The 12,554-nt window shown below is 40.8% G+C and overlaps 1 protein-coding gene across 3 annotated transcripts in view; it reads left to right on the forward strand.

The window, feature by feature from the left end:
• ralgps2 (Ral GEF with PH domain and SH3 binding motif 2) overlaps window positions 1–12,554 on the forward strand; it is a 70,188-nt gene that overhangs the window by 27,755 nt on the left and 29,879 nt on the right. For all 3 annotated transcript variants that reach the window (XM_087835825.1, XM_087835824.1, XM_087835826.1), the window contains exons 6-9: window positions 6,488–6,571; window positions 9,781–9,870; window positions 9,974–10,066; window positions 10,626–10,752. In XM_087835825.1, coding sequence (XP_087691951.1) covers window positions 6,488–6,571; window positions 9,781–9,870; window positions 9,974–10,066; window positions 10,626–10,752 — 394 coding nt within the window. The remainder of the gene's footprint in view (window positions 1–6,487; window positions 6,572–9,780; window positions 9,871–9,973; window positions 10,067–10,625; window positions 10,753–12,554) is intronic.

Below are 12,554 nucleotides of genomic sequence, written 5' to 3' on the forward strand. Positions count from 1 at the left end.
TCAACCTTCCTTCCCCTCCTCACAGACACATGATGGAGGAAAAAAACCAAGCGTGTGTGTTCAGGCACTCCTGCCAATTCGCTCTGTTCACTGGCCAAATAGGAAACTGTTAAATTACTTTTTTTTTCTTAAGTTGTGTAATCTTGCCTCTTTTTTTCCCCCCAAACCTACGCTCCTCAAAAAATTAAAGGAAAAGTTTTTAATCGATGTATAGCATGAACTCGATTAAACATCTGGGATATTGATCTGGTCAGTTAAGTAGCAGAGGGAGTTGTTAATCTGTTTCAACTGTTTTAGTGTTAATGAAATTAACAACAGGTCCACTAGACACGGGTGGAGGCCACTATCATTTTTTCCCCTTCTCATCTATTCTGAGTATTCGCTAGTTTTGCATTTGGCTAAAGTCAGTGTCACGAGGTGCTCAGGTACTCCAGCCCTCCAGGACGACACATCAATATTTGGTTTATCGCCAGAAGGTTTGCCGTGTCTCCTAGCACGGTCTCAAGAGCACGGAGAGAGGCAGTTACTCTAGGAGAGCTGGACAGGGCTGTAGAAGGTCAAAACCCATCAGTGGGACGGTATCTGCCCCTTTGTTCAATAGGGAGCAGGATGAGCTCTACAAAATGACCTCTAGCAGGGCACTAGCATGCTGTACATGCCCGTCTGCACTGATTGCTGGATCTCATCTGCCCTTAAGCTTAAATTTCCTTTGAGGAACAGGACAGAGTTGCAAAGAGCCAAATTTGGCGAGCGATGACTCAATACTCTGTGCCAGTGCGTGACGGCTTAATGACCGTCACGCTTTCCAGTACTTTGGAGTAAAGGTTCTACCTCAAATGTCTCAGGATGTAGATTCCGAAAACGGCAGTTTACATTCTGGTTCGTAACCACAGACCCAGCTCTCTTATCTCATCATCCGTCATCACAAGTGATTCTCAGTGGGTCAGTTTGACCCAGCCCTCCCTTTAACTCGATGTTTTCTCTTTGGGCAAGTTCAATGGAAATGTGCACTTGGTGATGATTGTGTTCCAGGGAAAGAACTAAACCTAGCAGAAGCATCTGAAGTCGTATCGATGTGCAGAAGGAAATTACTTTAAATGGTGCATTTAAAACAAAATGCTTTGATTTAATTTTTTTTAATTTAATTTCCTATAGATGTCTTTATGGCAGTTTTACATTAGATAATCCAAGCTTGTCCAATAGCAGTTTCATGGTTGAGCTGCTCTGTTCTTCCAGTCCTGCACTTTAACTAATAACTTCCCTAACTACATTAAATTGGCTGAAATGACCATAAAGTAGCTGTGACTTGACCTTTTGGTGTTTGTGTTCTAGCTTTTTCGCTTTCCTCTCTCCATAAACACATCATAACATAATAATGTGAGAGCTTGTGTGAGACAGTAGGCCACAGAGAGAAACTTGCATGCATACATGACACACAAGCAGATATTCTGGCATGACCTTGCAATATTTGCCCCAGACAATATTATAGTAGAACAGAGCTTCTCGGTAATTTGTGGATTTTGGTCATGACTTGAAACATATGTATGGAGAGGAGCCTGAGAGGTCTAGCCAAGTTATCTGGATGAAGAAGAAAAGATAAGTCTGTCACAATAGCTATAAAAGATTACACGGGACCTGTGGATGGTGTGGAGAGATGCTATAATGTCTGGCCAGCCACTTTGAAGAGGAAACAGAGTTTATTCTATTTATCTTTTGATTGGAAAAGCAGCGTAAGCGTCAGGTTTAAGAGATCAGAGTATAACATGTCTGTCCTTCACAGCAAACACAGAATCTAAACACATCTGCTTCTTATGATGCGTAAGTGACAGCTCATAAACCTCTGCCAGACCTGAGGGTTGTTGTAATTTACTTCCACTACGTAATGGACCCTCATCAATGCAGTACGAAGAGAAATTAACAGAGCTTGAGAGCATTGTCAGTGTCTTTGTGCTCAGTTTGGAGCACAGGTATAAATAATGGAAACACCAGAAGATATTTATTTTTTTCGATGGTAAAATAATCTATACTGCAGACCAGACTGAGCTACAACCCCCCAATGAATTTCTGTTATGTTCCTTGGCTGTTGGTTTGCCATTAAAATGACAAGATGGATCACAGAGAGAGCGGGAGGAATGGATGTGGGGGTCTTGTTGCAAATCTTTTTCTCTCATTTGAACTTACAAAGTATTAACTACTAATGGATTTTAGCATTGGCTGGTGTTTATTGTTTGAACTGCTTGCTATAGTATGGTTGATCAGCTGACAAAGGGGGAAAAAGTAAAATAAAAAAGGTAAAGGTGAAATAAAGCGACAGCGGCTGACTTTTTCACCCTTCCTTTTCTCAGTTTTTCAGTCCCAGCAGGGTATTTCTAATTTCATAATCAGATCTCCAGCTGGATATTATGAAATCAAAGCTGCGGGGGAAAAAGTAGTTGAGTGATGCAGAGGGGATTGAGAGGGAGAGGGTAGCCTTTTTGTTTTTAACACACAGTCATGACAACAGCAAAGTACGTAATTTTGTGGCTTCGGCTGGCAGGTTTTGCTCCAATTCTCAGGGAACTATCAGATTGCATTTTACGTACCGCTGAAAAGTATGTCAGATCCTCACGTCTGAGAACCCAGAGCAGAAATCCTCAGAACAGGCTGACTTGTAGTTGGACGCAAGTTATGTTTGTCTTTCTCAGGCCTATCTTGGCTTAGTCTCTTCCAGCACTGGATGCCAGATAAAGTAACATTTTCTAAAACGTTTCCCCCCTTTTGTTGTCCATACAATTACAACTATAAGAGAAGCATCACGTAAAGGTTTCTGTAGGTCCCTGTAGATCTGCACAGGACTAATGTAGAGATTAAACTTTAATTGCTGCACATCAAACGCCGGGGGAAATCTTTCTTACACTGCAGCCTGTCAACATGACGATCTGGACATGTTGATCACAGTGAAAGCTGGAGAAAATAATGCTTTGGTTGTAAAGACAGAAGAACCACATGGACAAATTTTCCATTGTCAGAGATGATTTAGTCCAGTTTCACTGCAATATGGTCTTAATTATATTTGATTTTTGTGTAAGCGTATATCATCTTTGACAAATATAGTTGATGTCTTCTTTATAGCAACACGGCTTCTTCTGGTTTGAGTATAATACAGCATAAAATGCGTGTACTGAATTACATAAATAAATGTACTTTTAGAAAAGTAATTCTTTCCATGGTGTGTGTATAGCCAGGTAATGGGGGCTGCTGCTGCTGGCTTGAGTTCCTGCTAAGTCTATAGTTCATGACTGTCTGAGATGACTGTCTTTTTTTAAATTTTTTGTCTTAAGACAACAGAAACAAAATAGCAAATCAATAGATTCTAAACTCTCGATCGGTGCACAGACAACCAGAGTCCAGTATTGGCCCTCCTGTCACTTAAACTCTTATCTCTACAGTCTCCTCTCTGCTTTTATCAAGCTTCATTTCAGTTTCACTGCCTCCCCTTTCTCATCTTACTTCTCTTTCCGTTCTGTTTCTCATCTTCATCAGCTCTTCCTTTCTTGGCCTGTGGGCTTTAACTGTTTCCTTGCATCTCGACACAGGTTTCCATTAACAGAGTAGATAAAAGAATTTTTAAAAAAGGAAGTGCTGCGATGGCTCACGCGAGCTCATCGCAAATGGTGGCCAAGCAGCAGCTTATCGTTTTATTTAGCTTTTGCTAAACAAACCAAGTCAAACTTTGGTGATTATGAAAATGTATATGGTCCGTTTTTTAAGAAGTTTTAAGATTGTTGTGGCTGATGATGGTGTCTCATTTATTTTACTGTCTTTGGTTGATGTAATACCCTTTAAACCACCTCGGCTATTGTTTGTCACTTGTAGGTCATATAATCAATCGTTCAGCCAGAGGTGACATCAGATTTCTTTAACGGCTCTTAGTTTAAGTGTACAGACCCAACAATGTAAATGTATCTGGCTCTTATCAGCCCCACGGGACTGCGCTTTAATGAAAATGCTGCTCAGCCAGACGAGCATGTGGAAACGACAGGCTGTCTGTGGTTTGGCGTAGCAGACGTTTTTTTTTCTTTTTCTTTTACTGCAGAATTTTAAACCCTCTCTTTACCAGAGCTGCTTTGTGAAAGCCCTTCTCCAAACACTCAACTGTTGTCAGAGTTTGTGGTGCCTTAGTGTGAAATGAGGCTATAAAGGACCTAGGAAAAATAAAGGGAATAAAATCCTAATGGCCTAATGGTCTCACATGAGGAAACTGGACTTAAATGATTTCAAACACGGATGGGTGGTTAAATTAGAAGACTGGCCCAGGTGGTTTAGTGATGAAGGTTTAGTACAAGTTGTTTAAATTTTTGTAGCCTTCCCGAGTGACGACAAAACACCAACGTCTGTCTGTATGCCCCCTTTTCAGGTGTTCAGCCTACCTGGGTGGGCAAGTGGTGGTTTGAGCACACCAGCGCTACCACTTCCTAACTGTGTGTTTGTTTTAGGAGTCATCACCAAAGTTATGTGGAAGTGAAGGAGAGAAAAATGATTGGCATTATGTCAGGACACAAGGAAGCAATTATTTGAAAAGGACTGATGTAAAATAAACAATTAGGGCACTATTTTAGCTGTATCCTGTGACGGGGACGGCACAGTTAAACACCGGAGTCCCCGCGTGGTCTAATAAAACCTTGTGGGAAGATGCTGTGTTAGGGTTTCTGCAGTGTTTTATTTTACAGCCTCACTGCTGCGCCTGCATCTTTGCTCCATTGCACTCCTTTTTCCTTTACTCGTATCCTCATCCTGACTCAGGCAAAATGGATCCCAAGCATCACCTCGCCCACGCACGAGCGTCTGCTTTTAACATCTGTATTTGATATGTTGTATCTTCGCTCCCACCGGCGGATTCAGCTTGGAGACTCACCGTTGAACGAGCACAGCTTCTCTTTAGAAGTAGACACGGTGATACGGTCCAGTTCAGGGAGCTGCGAGCAGTTGGGTGGAGATTGCTAGTTCCAGACAGTCTGACTGCCTCACAGGGGGTATTGTGTGGGGGAGTAGCAGTCTCTTTCAGCTGCTTATATTGTAGCCTAGGTCAGCCATGCTGGCAGGGATTAGCAGGAGAGCTTGCACAACATTTTTCCTACTGTTATGTCAGTGTCCCTGGATTGTGGACAGCCTGCAGGGGCCATACGAGGTCCCGGGTTCCTGTTGCAGTGCAGTGTGTGGTCTCCAGCTTTACCTAATCGTTGAGGACATCAGCTGAAAGCCACACTCACTCTGGCCTGGTATTCAGAGAGAAATTAGTCTTTTAGGAGGGGATTTTCTTTGTTTACCTTCCAAAAATCACATTTTTTTTCTTTCAATAACGTGTACCCTAATTATTTTCCAAAGCAGCTGAAGCTGCTGCTCCTCTTTGTGCTGAAGTGATTAATTGAGAATGTTTTGACAGACAATCAGTGAGCAGGCATTTCAGTTGCCCACATTAAAATTATCCACGATGACAAAAGCCATTCCAGTGCTAATTATATCCTCTTACATGTGTGTCAGTACTTTTACATTTTAGTGTCTTTATGTTTTTAAGATCAGCAAAATACATTGCTTGTGCTTATTTAAATCTTCAGTGTGCAACAAATGCACCAAAATGTCTTAATTTAAATTGTTACCATTGTTCTGTGCTTTGGTTTTGCCACGGCACAACTGCCATCAGTTGGTAGAAGTGAGCATCAGATTTATTTTTAATGACACAAAAAGAGGAAAAATGACTAGAAAAACAACGATTAGAAGCTAACACCAAGTTTTTTCTGTTTTGCTACTTTGTTTTTTTGTCTGGTCCTGACTGTCTTTGCACCCCTTTACGAAGAATCCTTTGAAGTCTTTGATAATATTCATCTGGATTGAGAGGCACACATTTTGCATCAGTTTAAAGAAAAGTTGACGTTATTCATTTTACACTCATTTGTTGTCAAAGGCAATTGTTTACAACATTCTGTCCTCATTCTTCACTGAATCCTTGAATGCTCGTTGCTAATACCTTCCTTGAGGTGTTGTTTGTCTGTTATCAAAAGCGGTGAGTTTAGAACATGGATAAGCTTACCAGCAGGTAATTTGTATCCATCAATTTAGTGTTCAGGAGACTAATTATTTTTGAAGATCTGGTTGATTTTGTTGAGGATTCAGCCAGCTGTTTTCTCTGCGGGGGAAATTCCAACAATTACTCCTCGTCTAGATGAAAACGTGTATCAGTGGAAAGCGCAGACTTTACTGATGAAGAACACGTTGTTTTGGGCAGCAGTTCATTAATCTGTCCGAACCTTTGCCTCGATCTTGTCTTCAGCGGTTTTCCTGTTCTCGTCTGTGTTTCTCTCCTCTTACGTTGTGCTCCCTACCTCTGGTACTCTCCCCACAGTGCGACCCTGACTAGACTGTTAAATACATTGAGCAAAATGCTGGCATATGCAAAAATAGATCTGTGACTCGTTACATAATCTTTATTTCCCCGATTCTGTGATTTCAGGAGCTGTCAAGTTGTGGCTGGAACAAGAAGGAGAAGCACAGCTCTGCTCCAAATGTTGTGGCCTTCACCTGCAGGTTCAACCAGGTGAGATGGGATCACCATTTACACTTACTGCCCTTTTATTTCAAGTCATTCTAAAGCCTCAACAGAAAAAGAAGGAAAAAAAGGATGAGAAACAGTCCTGCTCTAAGTTTATAGATTTATGTGTCTTGGCTATCCAGGAATGGAAGGAATAAAGTTCTTCTTTCCATCGCATCCCCTGCTTTCATTCTTCCAAGTACCAAATCATCAACCTTGCTTTCCCAGAGGTGGTTGTTTTAAACTGTTTGTCATGGCAGCTCTCTATAGTCCCTTATGTCACCTCCCTGCTATTGACAGAGTTATATATATCATAAATGGTCCCCAGGTGATGCTGCTTTGAGGAAAAGTAGCTTTTTTTTCCCCTTCATTTTTTCTTGTCCTTGGTTTTTTCCTTCTTTCTGGCATTCATGGGGTTTTGCATGTGTGCTTGTAGGAGCGCGTCTGGCTTGATCCCTCAGTGCCCCGTGACATCATCAAACAGGAAGTTGTTGGTAATGCTTCAAGGGGTAGAAGTGCCCTTTAATCCACTTCCAGTGTTTTTGCCAAATTCCTCTGGGACCCTCTTTACTGCCCTCCAGTACTAATATGAGATTATCTAACTGGAATGCGTTGCTGTGGAAACTTCTCCATGTATAGCACACCCCAAACAGGGATTCAAGATGTTAGCTGAACACACACACAGCTGCCGGCAGCCAAGGAAAATGAGCTTTTTGGATAATGGGACCTGGACTGGGAGGACAGAGAGTCCCAGAAAGCTCCTTTGCTTGAGCTAAAGCCATATTCGCTGTCCTCCAGTCTTTTTTTGTTGGCACACTGCTTTCGGAGCCAGTGAAGCAGAAAAGAATTGGCTAGCTCATTTGATACAATATGATGAGTGCACTTTAATCGTTATTTAGTTTTCTGTAGAGACAAATTGGGACATTTTTATTAAATAAACAAGGAATCAGATGGTTAATAAAGATGTAATCGTCATGAACCTAAACAAATTAGAATTGTTGTGACTTTTTTTATTTTTTATTATTATTATAATTATTTTCCCTCCCTAACTCATCTTTACTATGGAACAGACGTTAGCAGCACATCAGTGACTGGATCCTACCATCATCAGCTGCGGTTTCCATCGTTAGCCAAATCTTCGTCTCGATTTTTTATTTTTCTCTCCTCGGGTCACATATCAGCTCATGTTTGGATCTGTCTGCTTCCTCTTATTTATGATTATTGAGATCTTGGGGCCTTGTAGCTCCATCTGGAGGCATTGATATGGTCATAAACACAGTCCCGAAAACATCATCGTTGTTTCAAGGCATACCCCTTACAGCCCTCTCTCAGGCACATTTGAGCACTTTGTGAATGCAACTATCTAGAGCGCTGTTGTCATGAGTGATCTCATCATTGCACAGTTTTTGAGGCCGAAGCAGACACAGGCACATGCTCTGTAACGAACCCCAAAGGGATCGTGATTTTTGGAGCCATGCTTCGTCCAGATTGACCTCAGATATCAAGTTAGACCGCTGAGGAACCTAAATTTGAAGCTACAGCATGCTTTGCTCCCAGATTGGAATCAAATTTAGTCATTTACTGGAAAGTCTTTTCTACTGCATAGATGAGGGGAAAGTTAAATGTAACAGGATTTCAGTTTTTCATTTTGAAAGTGGGAGCTGCTTCTTTATGGGAGGTCATTTCCTCAAAGCAGTAGATGAATATTAAAGTGGACGCCAGTGGAGTCGGCGTCCACCATCTGTGCTGTGTGTCTTCTGTCCATTTTCATCATCCTTTCCCATAAAGCTTAATGTGAAACGGTGAAAATTAAAAGCACATGGCTCTGTTTCCTGTCAATCCAACCTCATAGTAATATGTGTTTATAAGACAGGACATGGTGAGGGAGAATGAATTTATCTGTTCACTCCTGAGCTCCTCACCTCACCTTTGAAACAAAAACAAAGTCTCAGTGCTGTTTCCAGGAAAAAGTCTGCAGAGACAGCTATAGGTTAGGATTTATGCACAGCCTGATTGTTTAAAAGCACAGTGAAGCTGCCGCACACTGAATTTGTAGACGGACACACACAAAGAGGAACGTTGACCACATAGGCGAAGCCAGTTAATGTGCAAGTGGAAAAGTCAGAAAGTAATTCAGAAACTGAAAGAGATAAAGAGTTTTGTGTTAGAAGAAACAGTAGGGATGGCCAGTCTTCGTCTCTTATCAGAACACAATGTGCAGACAGCTGTTGGCTTTGAAGCCCTTAGAGCCCTGTGGCGTTGAAGCTAACTTCCCCTCCCATTACCCTTCTTCTTCTTTTACTCTTCTCCCTTTTCCTCTTTCCATTCTCTTCTTCTCCCAGGAGCTTAAACACTGATTGATTCACCGACTTGTCTGTCTGCGTGCATGTGTAATCAGAGCTCTGGTTTGCCAGCGCTCTCCCTAAAGAGACAGGTTTCCGACATCATTCTTGGTCTAGCCAACTACTCTAAGGACACGTATTCCCTGTTTCCTCCTGCTTTCTTAGCTGAAGTATCAGGAGTTGTCGTGCGTATCTCTTGTGCATCAGCTGGATTTTTCTCTGATGGTCTTTCTTTTACTCTAGAGCTAATTTCCAATTGACTAATGTAGCGTTTCTGCAGTTTGCCATGCGCTCTGCTGCTCTGCTTTATAACCGTTTTAATTAAGAGTTGTCACACAGGTCTTCAAGTCTTGGCTCTCGATTCAAAATCAGGAGATTGTGTGAAGCAGAACTACCCTTTGTCCTTACTTGAAAGGGATTTTCTGTAATACTTGGTTGGAGACGCTCCTGTGTCTTGTTGGAGAAGCTTTTGACGACTACAGTGACGATGTTTGTGGAGCTGTAATTAATGTTAGAGCCAAAGGTGATAAGATGGCTATATGGACTACAGACTATGAAAATAAAGAGGCCATCACATACATAGGGCGTGTGTATAAAGAGAGGCTAGGCGTTCCATCAAAAGTGATCATTGTGGCCGTGTCTGCATGTGAGTGGTAACCAAAGAGTGGCTCAACAACCAAGAACAAGTTTGTTGCCTGAGGATCCAAGGATTATCAACCAAGCCTTCCTGTGTTTCCAAATAGATTTTTTTTTTTTTTTTTTTTTTTTAATTGAATGTAACTTCGATCTTTTGAAAAACATTGAGGAAAAAGGGATAAAATTGCTTGTCCTTGTTTGTGAGTATTTTTTTGTTTGTTTTGTTTTGTTTTCTAGACAAGTTTCTGGGTGGTACGAGAGATCCTCCATGCACAGACGTTGAAGATCAGAGCCGAGGTGCTGAGTCTGTATATTCGCACTGCCAAGGTACACAAGTCCACCCAGGACATGACTTTTTGTCCACACGAATGTTTGCAGCACAAATTCAACTTAATGTATGTTTGATGTACTCTACTACTACTACTCACAGAAACTGTGTGACATGAACAACCTCCATGCGGTAATGGCAGTGGTGTCAGCGTTACAAAGTGCTCCCATCTTCAGGCTAACCAAAACTTGGGCGGTGAGTAATATTTGCTGTGCTTTGAAGTCACAAGTTTATTAGTAGAGTGCTGTCAATAAGCAAGAATTTCCCCAAAGCCTGCACCAAAACACTGGACACATAAACGGAGAATAATAAAACAAAGTAGCACAAGTGACATGGCGTAATGAATTAAAGAGTTAAAACTTCCCGAAACTTTAATTTCACAAGGAAAATGAGACGTTAACAAATACACTTCCCTTGAACTCTGATTACTTTTAGAAAGATGTCAGCGTCTCAGTGAGATGCCAAGTATCTGTACACGAACGTGACACAATCTTTATGGATGGTGAACATTTTGAATTCATTATTCAATTTTAAATCAGTGTCTGTTTTACAAACTTGTTAGTCAGTGTTCTCAGTGAAGATGTAGAAGTTACATAATAACATAATGATGTCGTGATGTAATGCTGGAAATTTCTTGAACTCTGGTCTGCAAAACCACAGGAGGTTCTTTTAAAAATATTTTTATGGTCAAATCTTTCCACTTGTACATCGTAGCCCTCATTTGTTCCCTCCTTATCCCTGTCTTCGTGTGTAGTTGCTTAATCGTAAGGACAAGGCAACGTTTGACCGGCTTGATTACCTGATGTCCAAAGAAGACAACTATAAACGCCTGAGAGACTACATCAGCAGCCAGAGCATGGTTTCTTGCATACCATACCTAGGTAACAGACACAAATCTACATGCATGCATAGCGGGTAACTACTGCAACACCCCCCCCCCCCCCCCTCCCTCCCCCCACTTCTTACAAAAGGTGAAGTTTTAGTCTAATATAGGTCTGTGCAAAAAAGCTTGCACCCCCCCTCATTTCTTTATATTTATATTTATATTAAGAAATAAAGCCCTTTCTCTTGTGTTGAGGAAGAAATGGTAGTTGGAGGAAAAATTTGTTAAATTGCTATCAGATTTTTTTCTTCTTCTTCTTTTTTCCCTTCGTTTAAACCAATGAGCTATGAACCCTGTAAGCACAAAAAGGCATCCAACCCAAGGGATGGACAAATATTGTCTATACATAACAGAACATTTTCATATAAAGAGATGGGGACACATTTTGTGTTGCTGTGACACACTGCCTGTAGAAAAGTGCTTAAAGATAACAATTTGACAGTATCTTATGCACCAAAGCTGATATCCAAAGAGCTATTAGTCAAACGCATATCTCAGATGAACAGCAGATGAACAGTATTTGAAAGTCATGAAATGAGGAAATACAAATCCAGCAAAGACCTGACACAGGACCTGTGGAGTACATCTGGCCCTTCAGTCGATCTATTTACTGTTTGCCAAAGCCTCATTAGTAATGGTCTCAGTGGATGGGTGGCTGTCAAGAAGCCATTCTTAAGAAAGAGAAACAGGGAGAAACGCCGGACGCATGCCAAATTACACATGAGCTGGACTGAAAGTCAGTGGCAACAGGTCTGATGGAGTGATGAATCCAAACTTGAAAGCTTTCATTCAGATCATCTGCGGTATGTACGACGGGGTCGCGCAAGAGGTACAACAGTCCTTTAGGAAGCCTGGAGAACTATCCCTGAAGACTACTTAAACAAATTACCAGAAAGCTGAGCTAACAGAGTTCAGACTGTGTTTAAGAATAAAACTGGTCATACCAAATACTGATTTTTGAAGACAAAACCCTCTTTGTCTTTTTATACTGTATTTCCACTTATGTTTGCTCATTTTAAAAAATCGCTACACCCATTTCCAATTTTCCTTTCAAAATATAAAGAAATGATGAGGCTTAGCACTTTTGCCTTTTCGCCTTATTTCTAGAAATCAACAATGGCAAAAAGTGAAATAAAAGTTAATGTTGGTCTGGTTTAAGCTAGAGAAGCCGATGCGATTTTTGCTTTGAAAGCACTTTTATTTCCAACCATAAACTTTGGATTAAAAAAAAGGCAGTTGGAAGTCCAGATTTCCATTTTAGCATTTTTGATGACTCAACACAACACCACATGTTTTATTCAAATTGCTCATATGCTGTAAATTAAAAATTGATCCATGTAGATATAAAGCGAGGAATAAATGGGTGACTAGAGAGTTATTGTATTTGCTTATACAACAGGTGCAAGGTGGTTTATTCCAACATTTGAGTGAGTAATGTTCTTGAGTAACATCAAACCTTGTATATCTCAATAGTTTGTTACACCATGGGAGACTAGATGTTGTGCATTTTAAAGACTTTTTATTTAGCAATAGTATTTTTTTTTAATCACCTGTGTTTGACACAGTGTGTACCATATAACCAAAATGATTGAAGATGCATTTCTAAATAGCTTTGAACTTGCTCAATAATTTAGCCCTTCTCTGCAGAAGTAGCCGTAATGGTTCTAGTGACTCACATATTTGGGATTTTTATCATCGTCTATAAAAATTTCAATGGAAAACACTAAAATAAACAAAAATAAATAACCCCTAGTTTACTTTTAGTATCCATTAAGATGCCTTGCACTCAGCTTCTTATCT

Source organism: Neolamprologus brichardi, chromosome 23 (genome assembly GCF_056152115.1).
Source record: "Neolamprologus brichardi isolate AB-2024 chromosome 23, ASM5615211v1, whole genome shotgun sequence".
Taxonomy (NCBI): Eukaryota; Metazoa; Chordata; class Actinopteri; order Cichliformes; family Cichlidae; genus Neolamprologus; species Neolamprologus brichardi.